This window comes from Haemaphysalis longicornis, unplaced genomic scaffold (assembly GCF_048455015.1).
Source record: "Haemaphysalis longicornis isolate Haplotype H1 unplaced genomic scaffold, Haemaphysalis longicornis Haplotype H1 scaffold_1, whole genome shotgun sequence".
NCBI classification, from domain to species: domain Eukaryota; kingdom Metazoa; phylum Arthropoda; class Arachnida; order Ixodida; family Ixodidae; genus Haemaphysalis; species Haemaphysalis longicornis.
The window spans coordinates 288,008,303-288,026,549 of record NW_027526203.1 but is presented as its reverse complement, the minus strand read 5'-3'; the positions used below and the strand labels follow the sequence as shown (position 1 = coordinate 288,026,549).

Sequence of the window (18,247 nt, the reverse complement as noted above, 5' to 3'; positions counted from 1 at the left end):
CCATGCAGCGTGTACAATGAGTTTGGCGTGTCATTTGTTTCAACGTTAAAGGGGCCCTAAATAGGCTTCTGAAGGTCGCCATTTCAATGGCACAATTGCTAGAGTACCCCTTCACGACAATGTATACCAAATATTACACCTCTGCGTAAAGCAGGGGCCGCACAAACACGCAACGAAGATCCTTTCTTTCTTTCCTTGCTCACCTACCGCTTCCTTGCCGCCACACTGCCGTGCGACAGACTGCTTGTGACGCACCCTGTGACGCACGAAGCTCTCAACAGTACGGCTGCGCTATTGGTGGGACCCATTAAATGCTGCAGCCAATCAGCGTTCCCGGCCCTGGGGGAAATGTGGTTGCGCGCGGCGCTCCTGCACTGGCGGCACGGCGTATGCACCAGTGGCACGGCTTATTTGTCCTGCACCGGTGGCACGGACGAATGCAGATCGTCGCCATCCGTTACATGCGCTTAGCTGAGTTTGTAGGTATAGCGCGTCATTTACAAGGTATGAATAACACTGAAAAACACGGAGCATCTCTGCGGGCACAAACGCCCGCTACACGCGCGACCGCAGCTAGCATCTGCCTGCACGGTCGACAAGCAGCCCACTGTGCGGTGTATGCACGATACGGCATACACCGCAGCAGCTAAAACTTGTCACCGCCCGCCAGAACGGGACTACTGCTGAAAATCAGTTTGCAAATACGTGAAAGGGGGTGATAGTGCAGTGAAAGATTCCGCAGGGGATCGTCGTCGTCGCGGCCTCACAAAGCAGTGTCTGGATAACTACGGCGATGCTAAGCCTTTTCCCAGACCTCGATGGGACCATTTCACCGCGACAGCGCCGCATGCCAAAACGCTAGTGAGCCGCTATAGTCGTCGGTGGCAATCTTCAATTATTGTCGTTAGCGAGTATGTTGTGTTTGGAAGTCCCCTATCTGGCCTTCAAACGCTCGTTTCCGCTATTATAAAACTGACATGCCGACGCGGGCAAAGCCGGCCACCGACCGACCCCGCTGAGCAGTAGCGGATGTAGTAGGCGGAGCTTGGCCGTCGTCTGCTAAAAAATTCCCCCGCATTTCCCCGAGGGGGAGAATGTGAAAGTGCGAATGCACGGTTGTCGGCCCGCTTGCGGCGCTTGCGCTCGGCCCCCGCAGCCCACCGCCTCGCCGCCTTCTCTTCCATCTCTTCCATCGGGTTTGTAGTATCACGTGTACACCACGCAGTTATCAAGCCGCTATAACGCCGCTGAGTCGCCAACGCACGCCGCTGACGACGTAGTTTGAATGCGTTAAAGATATAAAGCGCGTTACTAACACTGATATCAGCATCGCGTCCGTGGCTTAGTCGGTAAAGCGTCGCGCTGCGGCCGCAAAGTCCTCGGATCGAAACCTGGCGCCGGATGCTGTTTTTTTTTATATATAGAGAGGAGGACTGCGGACGCCGCCGCCGCCGCCGGCGGTGGATGGTTTGGGGTCGCTTATAAAGTGCATTCGCACTTAAAAAAAGAAGCGTGACGTACCGCCGAGCGCAGCCAATGGCTGTGCGCATCTCGAACCAACCCTGTTTCTCTAGGTGGTCTTGCGCCTGGTCGATGATGTCGCCGCTTCCACAGTGCTTTGGAGGCGCGGTGAAAGAGAAAATGCGCCAGGCCTTGTTGCGGGCCCTTTTTAATGAACGATAACTCGGCTAATACTGAACGCTTTTAAACCATTTTTTGTGGCAGGACGTTCTTTGAATAGCACTCCAACGATTGCGCACGTAAAATCACAACCTTTGGAACCCTGTTTAGGGCCCCTTTAAGATCAACTAACATTAAGTCGCAGTAAGTGCCTGACAACATACTTCCTCTAATGGATTTGCCAGTGACTATGACAGTAGCCATCAGAAGTTCACGACCAATTCAGCGCTTTTTATTTGGCTGTGACATCGTGCCCACCCGCAATTCACCCATACTCACTCAAAGGGATTGGCCAACGACTGTGACAGCTGCCATGAGAAGCTCATGGCCAGTTCACGAATAGTTCACGAATTCAACTTTTCACTGTTACCAACTCACAATTCTTGCATACTTACTTAGAAAGACTGGCCTTCCTAGGCAAGCATTAGTGACATGGGTAGGAGCAACTCTCTCCCCTGGGAGGGTTTTGGGATGCAGTGTTCTTCCCCTAGCGGAATGCTTTGGGTTGTCAATTCATAGATGGCAGTAGTTACTGATACATACCTCTGTGTAGTGAACTGACCTGTTGCAAATACCTTTTTTTATATATAGGAGATCATATTACCCCATAGTGGGTGATTCTCACTTCATGGGATGCTTTTTGTCAGTCAGGAGAGCTCAGAGCTTAGTGTGCACTGCTGCATAGCAAGTAGTCAACATCTGTAAAGTAAGTCGCTGAGAACCGTGCAGGAATTGTCGTTGCACGCCACTGCAGTACAAATGTCTGACCAATGTTTTGAAGCACCATTCAGTTTTCAGTCTGCTGACTGGACATGTAGTTTGTAGTCTGCATTTGTGAAGGAAGGAGGTACCATAAGGCTTAAAATTTGAGCCTGTAGACAGAACCAAGCAAAGACCTGAGGGGCATTTGAAACACTCCAGAGGGTTGGAGGTAGCATTGCATTTCATTTGCATTTCCAAAGGAAGTAATGGAAGCAGCCCTTACCTGTAACTTAGGTTCATTGACGCTGCCTCGACATTTTATTTTTACAAATCCTTAATCATCATCTCATGTTAGATGTTTTCCTGGTTGTCACAATTAAAAAAAAAAATAATGCACGTTTGTTAGCATAACCATTTCTTGCTTACTAAAATTAGAATTATCAGAGTCAACATGTAATGCAGTTTTATGTGATATCAATTTGGAGTTTGCTACCCACCATTGTCAAAACAGATGCTGTCTACCAGCCTAAATCTGAACTGAAAAATTTCTGTAATTTTGTAATGAGTACGTTATGTTGTTGGCATGTATAAATAGGGATTTTGCCTTTGGTACAGATAGACATCTTTTAATAATTTGAGTTATTGCAAAAAAAGCAGCTGCCCCAAACACAGCAATGAGAACTTAATTAATGAAGCAAACTGAGCTGGCATCTTTTGTTTCAGTGTTTGCTTTTATTCCCCTCTTTGACACTGTTTTGAATGCGCTGTTCTTTTTTTTTCTCTCATTTGCTATCATAAAGACCAATCCAATGTATATTCTTAATCAAAACACCACTGGTAATCTTTGTCATGTAGTACCTATGTTTCACCTCAAATATGCCTTCGGTTTCCTTTGTGCTGGGTAAGGTGGGCATCCATGATCCATTGCAGCAGTTTCAGTAGTTTGTTTGGAGCAGCCTTGCCTCTATATACTTTGTGTTCAAGCATTCTTTTACTTGTTTTTTGGCCAGGCAGTTAAATTGAGCGACTGGCCCACTTACCTAAATTTTTGTGTTTAGGTAGCCCAGAAAAGACCGTCTGTCATTTTTAAAGCTATCAGGTGCAGCACACGTGTATGGTGCGTCGGCTACGTAACGCCGTTCTCGGGTTCCGTGTCTGCTCGAGTGATCCTGGCTTGGCCTGCGTTGTGCTGCCTGCAGATGACCCGGCTCGGGTGCTGACCCACGAAGTGGCCGGGGTTCCCAACTCGGTGCTCAAGATGCTCACCGAGCTCTTTTCAGACAGCACGACGGCAGAGCTTTTCTACCTAAATGACGTTGCGGTCTTGATTGACATCGTGACGCGGCAGCTGAGTGACCTGCCACCTGCAGACAAGGTAAGCTCCAGAGAGTCGCTACACATGCCGCATGGTGTGTCACAGTATTAGCCTGATTGCTCCCTTTCTGGAGCTGAAATTTTGCAGACGGGCGTTTCATACTCCTTCCTTAATGCAAGAGCACTCACTGCTTGGCTCGTGGTGCACAAACCCCACCATGGCAGAAAAGTTACAGCAGAGTAGTCGTGTCAAAGAGGCCACAGTGAGGATTGTATCCTCTGCCCTATTGCCACAGCTGCCGTTCTGTAGCTGACTGCATAACCACTGCGTTGCCCTTGCATTGCGCCACTGTTGCAGCAGGCGACAGTGATGAATACCTTCGAGGCTGGGCACAGGGTTGGACACTGCCTTGTGGGCGATTCACTAGAATGCGCAAGGTGGACGAGGGTGCATAGTTTCATCCAGAGGTGTAGAAATTCGGCTGAGAGATCGCAGTATGGCTGGCTGGTCGTCTTGCATTGTCTCCACCTCATGAGCAGCAAATTACTCTCGGAAAAACTTAATGTGGCAGCGCCTAACTCAGTGGCGTAAACAACACACTCTGCAACAAGTAATGCTCTTACATTTACACATAACAAGAATTGCTGGGCTCAGTGGCTAAGGCGTTGCGCTGCTGAGCACGAGGTCGCGGGTTCGATTCCCGGCCGCGGCGGCCGCTTTTCTGATGGAGGCGAAAAGCAAAAACGCCCGTGTGTATGAGATTTCGGCGCACGTTAAAGATCCCCAGGTGGTCAAAATTAATCCGGAGCCCTCCACTACGGCGCGCCTCATCGCCTGCGTTGCGTCGGCGCGTTAAACCCTACAATCAATCAATCAATCAACAAGAATTGCTGAGGCGCTCCTGTAATGTATTAATAGAAACAAAGGCTTGAAATGGCCCACTGAGCAAGTCAGTCAACGTCACTGGCATCCAGCATCTATAGCGGTTCCTAAACTCTCATTGGCTGCACCGTGTTCCATCCCTAGCAAAAATTACCAATAGACAAAACCAATAGCCTATTGGGTTAATGAGACCAATAGCTATTGGTGTATCAGTCTATAGGGGTATTGGTATATTGGCCTAGTCCTATAGGTGTATTGGTACCTATTGATGTATTGGTCTAGTCTATAGGTGTATTGGTATCATGGGCCCACTGGAGCACCAATTGCAATATGGCCAAATGCATGCCAAGGCCTTTAGTTCATTGCATTCACTTGGCCATGTTAAGCTTCAGCAAGTTTCTAAACACAATGTGGTCCCACTATCCTTCAAATACCACAAAGCCGTAAGTGCTGGTTCACTGTAGCTTTATTGCCCAACTATGTCCCACAGGCTGTCGAAATTCCGGTGCAATACTCCTCCAGTCAGAGCTGCAAGACCTGCAAAAACAGTATGGCAATAATTAGGAACTTGCGCAATAATTGTACACTTTTATAAGTGTGTCTAGCATTTAGTCCAGGCGAAACAAACCACTCTTCGGCAGCACGCCGCTAGACCCCAACGAACGACGGTGCGTGAATTTGCCAATGGGGACAGAACGCTCGGAAAGCTAGACATTCCGCTTCGATTCTACCTGGATGAAACATTACCCGCGGCACTTCGTTTCATCTGTACAAAACGCTATATGCACAGTCGTTAATCGGAACACAAAGTCCTACATGCACTTGTACTCCGTTCACACGTGGTTGCATCGATAGTGGCTTTTCCAAAAATGAAAGTGCCGCTTGTTGACCTGCTCTGCTATTTTTAATAAAAAAATTTATTAGGAAAGAAAAAGCTTCTACAGCTTCACGGTGAAAAGAAATGTATACATGCCTTCAAATGCAAAAATCCGAGCTGCATAATGCATGCACGTTCGTCACCCCGCCGTGCGTGAAGACGGGAATCCTTGAATACGAGCGATGTCGAAGGCGTCTTTACATTCTAGTGCTCCGCAGATGATGTCCTCCTAACTTTAAAACTAAAAAATACAGGGTGTGGCAGTAAAATTCGCAAACACGGTGGCTGGCCGCTGAGATGAACGCCCATGCCAGGGATCGTGCCGAAGCGCCGGAAATGGAAGAAGCCATTTTGCTTTGTCTTGCATACGAAACCTCCGCCAGGTTCATATTGTCAGAGAAACATTTTTGAGCAGTTTTAATTAATGTATTTAACTTTAAAATTATGATGCAATTTTATAATGCGGGCTTAATTATTTTGGTGTTGATTTTGATTTTGTAGGCTTTACTTTTTGCAGACATATGAAGTACGACACCTATCCTAAGAATCGGCCTTTGAATCGGCACCCAAACCAAATATGGCCGCTCTCTGGCACAGCGAGGTTAGAAAAAGTAGAGGCGATGGTTATGAAGGCGAGAGCTGACGCTCGCGAAAAAATATATAACTACTGTAGGCACAGAATCATACGCACAGCGTTTTTGCTTGTCACAAGCATTACGGGCATCCACCATGCGCCGGCGGCTGCAGCTTGTTGCTACCAGGAAATTTTCAAGCGCTACAGGGACATTATTTTTGAGGCGTGCTAAATGCAAAATGCTTGCACGTAACGTGAATCGAATGTCTTCGGGCAGAAACATTGCTTGCAGGGCTACAGATTAATTTTGACCACCAGTGGTGTGTACCGTGCGCTGCACCACGAGATCGATACACGGGCGGTTTTACCTTTCGCCTCGATCTGGAAAGCAACCACTGCGGCCGGGATCGCACCCCCGCCCTTGGGCTTAGCAGCACACCGCAAAAGCTGACAGCTCTACTTTTTATTAGTGCACATGCCTGTAAACCAATAGCACCGGACAATGTATTTGACCAATAGATATCTCCTATTGGTCTATTAGGCTGATACAACCAATAGCTATTGGTCACGCTATCCCAATAGCTATTGGTCTCAATAGCTATTGGTCCCATTGGGACCAATAGAACCAATACCAATTGGTCTATTGGACCAATACATGTCACTCTATCAGACAAATAGATTTTGTATTGGTCCTATAGATACTCAAATAGAACCAATAGCCTGACCTATAAGACCAATACATTATTTCTATTGGACCAATACAAATTTCTATTGGAAGTTTTGCTAGGGATAGCACGTGTGTCACATTAACGAAACACATAAAAAGGCAGTGCCCGGACATGGCTGCTGTTCAGCGTGTGGCGGCAACAACAGGCGGCTGATGCTTTGCTCGGTCGTTTACGGGAGTATACACCACAGACTAAGTAAGGGAGCAGAAGAGCGGATCGAACAGGTCAACAGTACTCGCAGCAGCAAACTCAAAGGAGCACTTCGCGGTGTTCAATGGGACATCTACATCAGTCTTTCTTTTTTCCCCAATCCCTAGCTTGATAACTATGCTACATGGCAAGCTTATGACAAAGCATCTCGTTTTACTGAATAGTCGCATACCTGAATATGGGCATTGGCAGGGACAGACAAGGCTGGTGTAACATTAAAAAGAAATCAGAGACGTGGGGGAATTCAGCATATGAAAATTCATAACTACCTCCTTCAAAAAATAGAACGGATCTATCGTGGACATTTGTCCCAATTTGTCAATAGGGACAGGTGATTTTTTACTTTTTTTTTTGAACTAGAAGCTTGCCAGGGTGCGTGGCATTTAAAAACAAGTAACTTTACTGACTGCCACGCAAAAGCAAAACCTCTGTTGCTGATGCCAATCACGCGCTTGAAAGTTAGGTTGCTGTCACAAATTTATCATTTTCATGAGTCTTGTGCAACTTGAAGTTGGATCATGAGAACTTTCTCATCTGGAACCTACAAAAATAAAGGACACACTTGGCTGGTACTGACAGTGTCCGATAGATGTAGAGACTTAGTTCACTTGTAGTCCTTTCTCTTTTTCTCTTCTTTTTTCTTTCTTTTTTTTTCTGTTTGAGTGTGTGCAGTGAAAATTAGGAATGTGCAAATACTCGAACATTCGAATACGGATTCAATAGTTTGAATCCGTATTCGAACACCGCGAAGTGCTCCTTTGAGTTTGCTGCTGCGAGTACTGTTGACCTGTCCTCTGGGAATAGTTTGATTCACAAATCTACTATCTACTATTCGATTTTATGAATAGTTGAGTCGATTTTTATAATGTGCCTGCCCCTAAAAAAGTGAACGATGTTAGTGCATGCTAATGCACTGCTACTGCACCATCTGCTCATTTTGTATTTACTTGGCAAGCTTCATCGAAATCGCGCTTTCGACATCTTGCAGATGCCGTAAATTCTATCGAGCAGCACAGAGTAATTCGCAATTGCGTCGATAAGATAACCGGCGACTGTAGCCGCCACTTTGAAAAGTGCAGCCGGATGTTTACATGTTAGTGCAGTTTCTAATAAAGCAATCAGCTGTACCATCATCGTTTCTGCCACTTTTGTTGTGTTTTTGACAGCACCTCAATTGATTTAAGAACAAAATAGGTGCTGGCGTTTTCGCATGCAGTTGTATGCTTTTTTCATTTTTTTTTTCGTGTGTGTATTCATGTTCTAGATCACAGGGGACAAATTGGTGTGGTAGTTTCACTACCTTTAGTACCCTTTTGTTGAACCGATGAGTGTTATGTGTAAGGAGAGTCCTTCAATGCTTTTCTGGTCATGAAACTCCCGCCCAAGTTTCATTTGGGGACAAAGGCTACCACAAGGGGAACCACCGCAGATCGGAGGGCATCGGGCGACCGCCGCTGCTCCGTGCATGCTGCCGTGCGGCAGAACCTGCACCCGCCTTTGGCGGCACTTTCTTGATAGAAATGCGTTGGCGGTAATTATACCCTCAATTGTTGCTACTAAACAAAGCCGGCAGGAGAGTCATAATTTCATTCCTTACGGGGAATCCGTATCAGGCCGAACGCTGCTCAAAACTGTCAACTGACGTCTGGGTTTCATTCTGAAAAATTTCTCAGATGTCCTAATGCATGGGAGACATGAGGGAGAGTTGGGTTCCAAGATGGTGTAAATTCTTTCCGGACCTTTGACCGCACTCCTCATAGCCTTGCCCAGCTGCAGCTCTCAACCTTGGAAACATATTTCACATGGCCATCGAAGCTCTGGAAACGGCGCTGTTCAATTCTAGGGAAAATTCACGCACGTCGAAAGTCTAAATGGCTTGGCCATGGCGTTCCGTGCTTGCATGCCGTAATCACCGCGGTTCGAGACATTTTCTTTTGACCCGCCTTGTGGTGGATATAGTTATACACAAGTGCAGGTCGCGCACACTTCTCCACCCCTCCTACACAACAGCTGTAAGGAGTTTACCATTGTCAAAACCCCCCCTTTGAAATGCCAATTTCCGGTCAGCCCTTCAAGGCTTTTGTTCACACGGTCGCGGTGCAACAAAATCCAAGCGGCGAAAAGGCATTCTCCCTGAGAATTCCTATCTCGAGATGGCATTGGACCAAAAGGCCGGTGTGACGAGCGGGCCTGTGACAAGTTCTCCGGTGACGAGTGGGCTTGTGATAAGTGGGGTCGTGGCAAGTGGCCTCATTCCCGGAAGTAGTGAGGGACATGCGGAACTAATTTCTGACACCTGCTAGTACTGAACCCCGTGCGTACAGCAGGGGAGACATATCGACGCAGTGCAAACAGAAGAGTTTGCAGAGGTGGACAATCATTTCTTTCCAGCTCGCTTTGGATTCAGCTTCTTCAGTTCTTTACTTTGACGCATGGAAACAAGTTGGTTGTAGAATTCAAGTATAGAATGGGAGTGGCAGTGGGATTATTTTGAATAATTCTTGGCTTGGTGGTACAGTGCTCGTTACGCGTGCAGTCATACTTATTCACAGCAAACATTTATATCATAACATTTTTTACATATTTATTTTACATATGATATTAACACAGTTGACATTGTTATAGGCAAATGGTGACGAGGCCTTTTATGTAGCGAGGTTATTTCTGGCCTAATAACCCCTAGAAACGAAGGTCGGCGAGGTGATAAAAAGGAAAAATGTCCGCAAAACAAAAAAATGCGGTTTTAGGAGCTCCTTTTACAGTCCGGTAATGTGCCTGGTTACAAAGCAACCAACACCTCCACCCTTCCCCACACCCCAAGGAAAAGAAAACAGAAAGAGAAGACAGTGCCGAAAAAAAAAAGAGATATCTCTGCAGCAGCTCACTGGCTTGGCTTCACCTTCACTCGCTGGGCATTGTGAGTGAACCGATGTCCTCAAAGCCTAATTCTTTTTGCGAGTAAATAAATGCTGGAAGCACTTCAAAGAAGTGAATCTTTTCTGTTGTTGTGCCCACACAATGCAACGTGCATCTAACAATTGCAGCAGTAGTTCAGTTGCTGAGGAGAATGCTCTCTACAATGCCTGCGCACACATTGGCGTGCTATTTATCTCCATTCACAATGCATTCGCCGAGCCGGTGTGACCATAGTTTTTTTACATACGTGGACAAGCAGTAAATAAAAGCTCCATTCACTAACTTTTTTCGGGGTATGGTACACTTCTATCTTGCACGCAGCTCAGCATCAGAAGAGCGAAATAGCGACGCTTTGTTGCCGTTTCCTCTGTAGCCAGATTGGCAGGCAGGAATGCAGTAACAGCATGACCGTTGACCCAAAATTTTTCGGCACTCACAAAATGCCAAGTCCATTTTAGCGGCCTATGACAAGTAAAGCGAACGCGCACTGCATGCTGCGGCGAGCGTCCGTTCTCTGCCAAACAACCTCCGACCACTTGCCCGGCTGCTCTTCGATCAATGCCAGCACCGCGGTGCGGCCTCCTTGGGCAGTGCATGAAGCTCTCCCGTAGCGTTACGGTGGAGCTTCATGACCAAGAAAGGATTGAAGGACTCTGGTGTAAGCCGTCCTTCTGTCTCTGATCGTTAATGTTTGCCACAGGCTTCCAAATGAGTACCTCATTGTATTCCTTGATCGTGGCACTGTTGCAAGCTGGCCTTACAATGTGTAGCGCAGGCCTGTGTACAGCCACTGTTGTGCGAACCGTCCTTCCACAACATATTCACTTGCCATGTGCATCCGAAGAAGTGCCTCATCATTATCCATGATTGTGGTTCTGCGGTGTTTTCGCATCATATTGTTTATGTACGCAAAGTGCTCACTTCGGAGTAACGGGTTCCTGTCTAGTTGTTGCATGTGATTGGAGCACAACTCCAGCGCAGGTCGTTCCGTGGCGCGTATTGGGCCCGTTGTGGATTCACCGCTTCATAGTGGTTCGGCGACTAATGCAAGCTGTTATTCTAATCGACCAGATTTAGGGGAAACCCGGCCCTGAGGTGGAATAAGTTTCTGTGAAGGAAACTGACATTTACCTCATATGCAGCCACACGGCTGCATTTGAGCTGTATGTCAGCCTTTCCTGTGCACAAGCTGTTATTCTGCAACGTAATCTGTACTGCTGCGAATGAGAGTTGAAAAGTGGGTTCTTCAAGTTGTAAAAATAACGTCATGACTCCCAAACATGTGAAGCAGCTTATCTTTTTGCACAAAAACCTGCGAAAAATCGAGGCCTGTAACAACTAAAAAAAATTTGTATTTGATATCCGATTTGATATTCGGCTCTTTTCCCTAATTCGATTCCATATTTGATTCAAAAGCTACTGTTTGGTATTTGCACACCCCTAGTGAAAAATCAATGAGCTATTTATAAGCTCTTGCTCACCTATTCTCTTGGGGGCCTGAAAAGACTGTTACATGATACCTCTACATTGGTAGTGATTTGACTTATGCAAATACCTAATAGAGCAGATGTTGTTATCCTTGGGAGCTTTTTTCAGTGCACTTGAATGCCACTATATTGTCATCAAACCAAATAGAACATGCAGTCTCAATACAAAATTGCTTAGTAGAGTGAACTTGCGCTTCCAAATCAACTAATAAAACAGCACATCAAAAATGCAGTTAATGTGCAGTTGACATTTGGCAAATCGATTGGCATGGCGTTTTGTTGGGTGGTATTTATAATTTGGAATCATCCTTCTGCGAAGCACAGACTCCTATAGGGAACATTCGTGGCCACGTTAGAATGATCTAGGCTATAATGGCAACAAGGCAGTCTTTTTCTCTGAAACAATACGACCGAGTGCGTCCTAATACCGGCAACTGCAAGCAGGTGCTATTCTGTCTCAACAGGGTAAGATAGCTGTGACTGGCGGCTTGCAGGCAGGCACCGATGTCTGCTTTGCCTGCACCACACCAGGAATAGACTACCGCATGTTGCAGACAAAAAGAGAAAACTCCGCACCCTGTCGTATATCGAAGGCCACCGAAGATGACATCGTGAGCCTCCCCCCTCTCCGGGAAAGAGTATGCAGCCTTTGTCGCGTAGGTCGAGGTCGAGTTGAGAGGGAACGATTATGCACAGTTTTGCATCTCCCGTAGCGCCAATGATACTGGACTGGTTTTTATAATTCTTGCTGGAGGAGATTGCTGGGACTTTACCCCAAAATGCATTGTCCCATTAACACAACTTGTATTTAGTGGGAGTTCATTTTGATGAAAAGGTTTATTTAAAAAGACCGAACATTCGGGCTGTTTCTGTTCTGTTTAGGTGGTCATTGTGCTACGAATTTCATTTAATGAGATTCCTCTGTAAACATTGTGTATGCGAAGTGTGCTCTTTTAAATGGGTTCTGGATTTGAAAGTAAACTTGGGTGTACTCATGCTTGGGGGTCTCATGCACAAAGAAGTCTTTTGGTGTTGAAGCATTCGTTACGATGTTGCATTGGCATATTTGGGTGGGGCTAAAGGAAATGCACTTGCCATGCATTTCGGGGTGCTGCACTCTGAACGCTTGCCAAGACCACATCTTGCACACTGTGATGCCTGGCTCAGTGGCCCCTGCATTCTCCCGTGCAGAGGCGGCTGGTGTACCTGTCCCTGATGGAGCGGCTGCTTCATTCGACCCAGTACGAGGGCCACCGCCAAGTGGAACTGCGCCGTTGCTTCGAGGGTGCGCTCGCTCGGGAGGAGTCGTCAGCCGAGGAGAAAGAGATCGTGCGCCGCATCCAGGCGGCCTGCCCCCAGTGGTTCCGCATGGACTGAGCGGCCCGGTGCATCTATCTGCGAGACTTTTATTGGCAAGGCTGTTCTTGGGCAGCAGTCTCTCTCGCTCCCTCTTTTTCTGATTGGAATACTCACGTGCAGCATTTACTGCAGCCCCACCTCCAGCTGAATTAGTTGTAATTTACTTTTCTCCATGTTGTGTGGCATCAGTTACTTCATTTTTTTTTGTGTGTGTGTGTGTGTGTGTGTCTGTGATCAAGCTGCTACTTAATGTGTTCCCCCTAGTGCAACTTTTGTTTCTGGGACCAAGCTCTGCCATTGCTCCTGTCTTTTTATTCCATAGAAGTTAGAAAGATGTCTTTCAATGAGTCAACTGCAATTAACATTTTCTAGGTGGTAGCTTTAGTGAGTTGTACTAGTGCACTTTCAGCTGTTGTAGTAAGAAACCTAGAAGCTTTGAGCTTTGTGACACATTTATGAGAACTTGCTATGTGACAAAGGGTAAGTTAAGAGTTAGAGGTGAACTGCTTGCTCCTTCTTGGTTTCCTGCCTTTTCTCGTGGTGTGCTCTTTTTTACTTAAGTTGAACGTTGTTTTCTGAATGTCTCCATTTAGTTACAATTCTTAGAACCAAAGTACAAATGATCCACTCTGTGCTGAGGTATTGGTATGTTACCACCACTTATTCAGCATATTTGAATAGAAATTTCTTCATTTGCTGTCTCGAAAGACTTTGTGGTAAACGCACGGTAACAGTGAGGGGAAAGAGAAAGGCACATTGGGAAGAAGGTGAGCTTGGCTTTTGTCACATGCAGTAGCTCTTCGGCGTTTAATGTGGATTCTGTAAATAGTGTAAATAGTGCTTATACTTTGTCATCATGTCTCCGTCTTCTAACATCACTTGTAACAGGCGCTTTGTTCAACAGCCAACGATGCCTAACAACAGTGGGGCCCAGCACCTGCCACGTCTGTTCAAATTCAGCTGGTCATCCCGTCACATCCCTGGGATCCTGATGCAATCTGTGGCATGGATGGGATTGGTGTCAAGGGCTAGCTGAACTTGTCTGAGCCTGTGAGCAGTCGGACCATTTGGGGAGCCAATGTTGAAGGGGGAAAACACAATTTTCTGTCGGAAGGGAGCAGCGAGAGGGTGGTGCGACACCCATGTCCAGCTGGGAAATTCTCAAATGTAGACTGGAGAAGCTTCTTGGCTAGAAAGAACTTGCGTCCGATGCCGAGGCTTTACCAAATCATGCAGGTTGTACGTACAAGCTGTCTTTCTTACGGTTCAACGGTCAGCCGTGACATGTCGCGGGCAGGCAAAATGGAACACGTCCTTGAGAACATTGCTGGTGATTCTTTCTCCGATGTTTAAGACAATTTCTGAAATGTTCTGCATGCTTATATACTGAGCTGAATAGATATATCTACTATACCACATCCTTTGAAAACTCCTGCTGTTATTACGCTACAAAGATTAACTCCTTCGTAATATGACAGGTCAGAAGACCTGATTTTCGATAATTGCTCCTACCCATGGCCAGATGAGCCACTCAGCCAGTGGTCTTTAAAATTAATAAACTGCCCAGAGGTGTGGGGACAATCTCGTCGTGTACTTGTGGAGCTCTGGCCTGTTTGGCATTGAGTTGCTGATTGCGTAATTGTAAAAGTGCGTGAATTCTGGAAATTTGGTCACATTTTGTTTAACCTGCAGTGCACTTTTTATGTTCAAAATATGCTTCACTGCTTCATTTGTTCACTCCTGTCATCCTGTCTGTGAGCTGTGCTTGCGTATTAAGAAAATAACTATTAAATAATTAGGAATCAGTTGGCTTTGTCTGAGGACAACTGGAGCTGTGCAAAAAGAAAAAAGCCAAACATGTATAAAGCCTGTTATTGGAGGAAGTATGAAAGGGAATACAGGAGCATGGAACAAATTGTCCCAGACCCTGCTTGTGGAAGGAAAGGGGCTTTGCTGGCACCCCTGCTACCTGCTTGTGTGCCTGCAATGCGCTGAGGGTTTCTTCAGCCGCTACTGAACGCCTTGGTAGCAGGGTAACCATCAGAGCATTCCAGCATAGGGATAAATATGCCTGTCTTCTTCTGTCGGTTTTTATTGTCAAATGGAGCTGTCTTTTTCCATGTATTAGGTAAGCAGTCACACAATCACAAATGTCAGCTTTGCGTCAGTTGCTGAACTTCGTCGTGGTTTGTCTAGAAACAAAATAAGCCATTACGCCTATTGCTTGGTAAAAGGCAGCACATGAGAAGTGAGAAGTTTGTCAGTGAATACCACCCACAGGATAATGCCAGCTATAGCTGAAGGTGGAGGTCCTGAAGCAGAGTAACATTCTTAAGTAGGGCATATTTTCTATTTATGGCATGCTCGCTCAAATCAACTTTGTTACGTGATGATGTTTGCATCTAGTTAGCAGTCGGGGCGTATGCAAGACACCATCTGGTGGTGATTGAGGTGTGCACAGGCAGTCGCAGTTATTGCCCCAGCATGTGGAAGGCCCAGCACAAAAAGGTCGATGCAACGAAGAAAGCAAAACAAAACCAAAGATGTGGACACACCTAATGAATGCAGTCCCAAATATGTATAGTGGTTTAGTGGTTATGCGAGTGTGATAGTTTTCGAGAACAATTTTTAAGTAGTAATTTTGATAACAGTTCATTGCTAATTTAGACTTGGCGACATTAAGCATTAGTTTTAGGGGTGTGCGAGTCCCGAATAGTAACTTTCGAATCAAATATTGAATATCAATTTTTTTTACAGGCCTCGAGTTTTCATAGATTTGGGGCAAAAACAAATTACTTTGCATGTTCGGAAGTCATGAAGTTCTTTTTCAACCTGAAGAATGCTCTTTTCAACTCTCATCTCGTAGCAGTTCAGTCGCCAAACCATTATGAGGTGGTACTTCAGGAACCCGGAGCGGGCACAATACACATTAAAAAATATATATATCGACTTGCACTGGAGTTGCTGTACTGCTATCATAGGCAACAACTAGACAGCGCCTCGTAACTCTGAAGCGAGCACTTTGCAGGCATGAACAACATGATGCGTAAACACGGCACAACCACAGTAAACGACCACGATTAAGCACTTCGGAAGCACATCACGAGCGTGAAGCGGAAACGATATGCTGCGGAACGAAAGCTTGCACTACAGTCGCCGTGCACGAGCCTGCACTATCCCCTGTGGTCTAAGAAAACAGAAAAGCATGCAATAAACCAGTACCAACTGCATTAAAAAAAGCCAGAACCGCTCTTGATTTTGAATTAACGGGGTCACTGTTTAAAAAAATAAAAGCGGCGGCGATTGCTTTACTGGAAGCTGCCTTAACATGTAAACATCTGGTCGCAGTATTCAAGATGGCGGCTAGAGTTGACAGCTACAGCACAAAGGAAAGGTCTTATCAATGCAATCGAAAATTACTCTCTGCAGCGAGATAAAATTTACGTCCTCTGCAAGGCGCGCTCGTCAAAAGTGCAATTTGGATGAAACTTGCCAAGCAGACAGTGTATTAAGCAGTTCGTTTGCGTGGGCCGATATCTCTCGCCTTCGCAGAGCCGAGCATATTCAGAAAATTCACTCGACTATTCAAAAAGTTGAATAGTGGATACATATTCGATTTGCAAATCGAATTTTTTTGCAGAGGTACTATTCGATTTGTATTCATATATTCGAGTATTCACACACCCCTAATTAGTTTTCCATGCAAGAGATTTTTTGCCCGGGTAATGGAATTGTTTGACGGAGCCTAACACATCAACAGACATTTCCTGCAGCACTGTTTTCAAACAGGGTGAAGGCCTCCTGCGGAAAATGCATCTAGCCAAATGTGGCACAAAATGGAGCTATTGATCAACCTGAACATACACTTGAACCCTTAGTGCCAGGAAAATGTGTCAGTGGATATTATATGGGGGAGTTGAGTTGAATATGTCGTATTTACTCGCGTAATCCTCACACTTTTTTTCCGGAAAAAGTCAGTGTGAAGTTAGGGGGGGTGCGATAATTATGCGGGGGGGGGGGGGGGGGGGGGAATTCGAGTTGTAAAAACGAGCTTAAATAAGATTTTAATGGGTATTACCGTATTTACTCGCGTAACGAACCCACTTATTTTTTCCAGAAAATTCGGCAAGAATTTGGGGGGAGGGTTTATTATGCGGGGAAAAAAATTGCAACAGTTTTAAAGGTTGAAATTTCGTACAATAAACTTGCTAAGAGAAGCACTGTCAGAGCCTTGCCATTTTCGTAAGAACATGAGGGTAATTATGTAATCAAATTGCTTTTTTATTCGCAACATGCTAGTGGGTCCCTGCTCGCCACGGAGCTGGGAGCTGTCCTCTTTACTGAAGTCGCTTGCCGCCTCACATTTGTTGCCGGCCCACAGCGCACCGTCTTGCGTGCCATCAAGGCACTCTGAAACTTCTTTTCCGACACCGGGAAACTTCCCTTCTTTGGACCCACGAAACACGCCCTGTTCCCCGCCCAAAAACCTCGTTTTCGCCCGTAGCCTACATGAAGTGGCACCCAGCCGGGCGGTTTCCATGTGCATCAATGCATGCTCCACCGCCTTCAGTTTAAATCCAGCTGTGTAGCTTATGTACTGGCCCATCGTACGGCGCGCACTAGGAGCTCAAAAAAAGGTCAGAACACAGCTGAACAACAAAACCACGAGCGTAATGGCGAAATCGCGGAACCTCAAGAGCAGAGGAGTGCGGAGTACGTTTAGTGCGTTGCTGGCACGCCGCCAAAACCAGCCTTAGCAACAAATAGCAGGGAAGGAGTGCGGAGTACGTTTTGTGCTTTGTTCGCACACAAGAATGTTTTTACAGCGCAAGAAGGTTTGTTTTGCATTCAGCAGGTGGCGCTCCGCAAGCGCGGAATTTTTAAATTGGGAGCCACAGCATTTGCACTCACGTCTCTTGCTACTGTTTGGATTTCTTTTTGTTGGAATGCGTTTTTAGCATTTCTGCGCGTGCTGTAGCGTGATATCAAGTTACTGTGATGGTCTAAGGGATCAGCAACCCTGCTGAGATAAAAACATATTCCCGCTGCATTTTTTTATTCAAAGTAACAAAAAAGTAAATTTTTAAGAAGACAAGTGGGGGGAGGGTTCATTACGCGAGTGGGTTCATTACGCGAGTAAATACGGTATACATAAACAAGTCATTTCAAAGCAGGACTTACCTTTGTAATACAGTACAAGGTCGACATAGGCACAAAGCACAACTTTTATTTGTTGCGGCCAGCCGCCGCCCAACTTTACCATCCCGCCTTTGGCAGTAGGGTACCCAAGTGGGAACAGTCCTAGTCCGAGTCAGTGCGGCTACCATCGCTGGCTGTTGCCTCGTCGTCACCTTTGGATTCCACTTCGGCTTCGGAGGCCTCATCTTCATCCCACACCAAGTGGCTTTCAGTCGCATCCAGGGCATTTGATGTGTTGGTCTTCTTGAAGCTCTTGATGATGGTGTCTGCGGCGATAGTTCCCCATGCTTTCAATATCCAGCTGCACAGCATCTCCAC

The 18,247-nt window shown here is 46.2% G+C and overlaps 1 protein-coding gene across 2 annotated transcripts in view; it reads left to right on the top strand.

Annotated features, from left to right (window-relative positions):
- Positions 1–15,692, top strand: part of LOC144147627 (NCK-interacting protein with SH3 domain-like) — a 45,043-nt gene extending 29,351 nt beyond the window's left edge. For both annotated transcript variants that reach the window (XM_077679575.1, XM_077679574.1), the window contains exons 11-12: positions 3,582–3,757; positions 12,563–15,692. In XM_077679575.1, coding sequence (XP_077535701.1) covers positions 3,582–3,757; positions 12,563–12,748 — 362 coding nt within the window. In that variant the 3' untranslated portion in view covers positions 12,749–15,692. The remainder of the gene's footprint in view (positions 1–3,581; positions 3,758–12,562) is intronic.
- Positions 15,693–18,247: the final 2,555 nt, after the last annotated feature.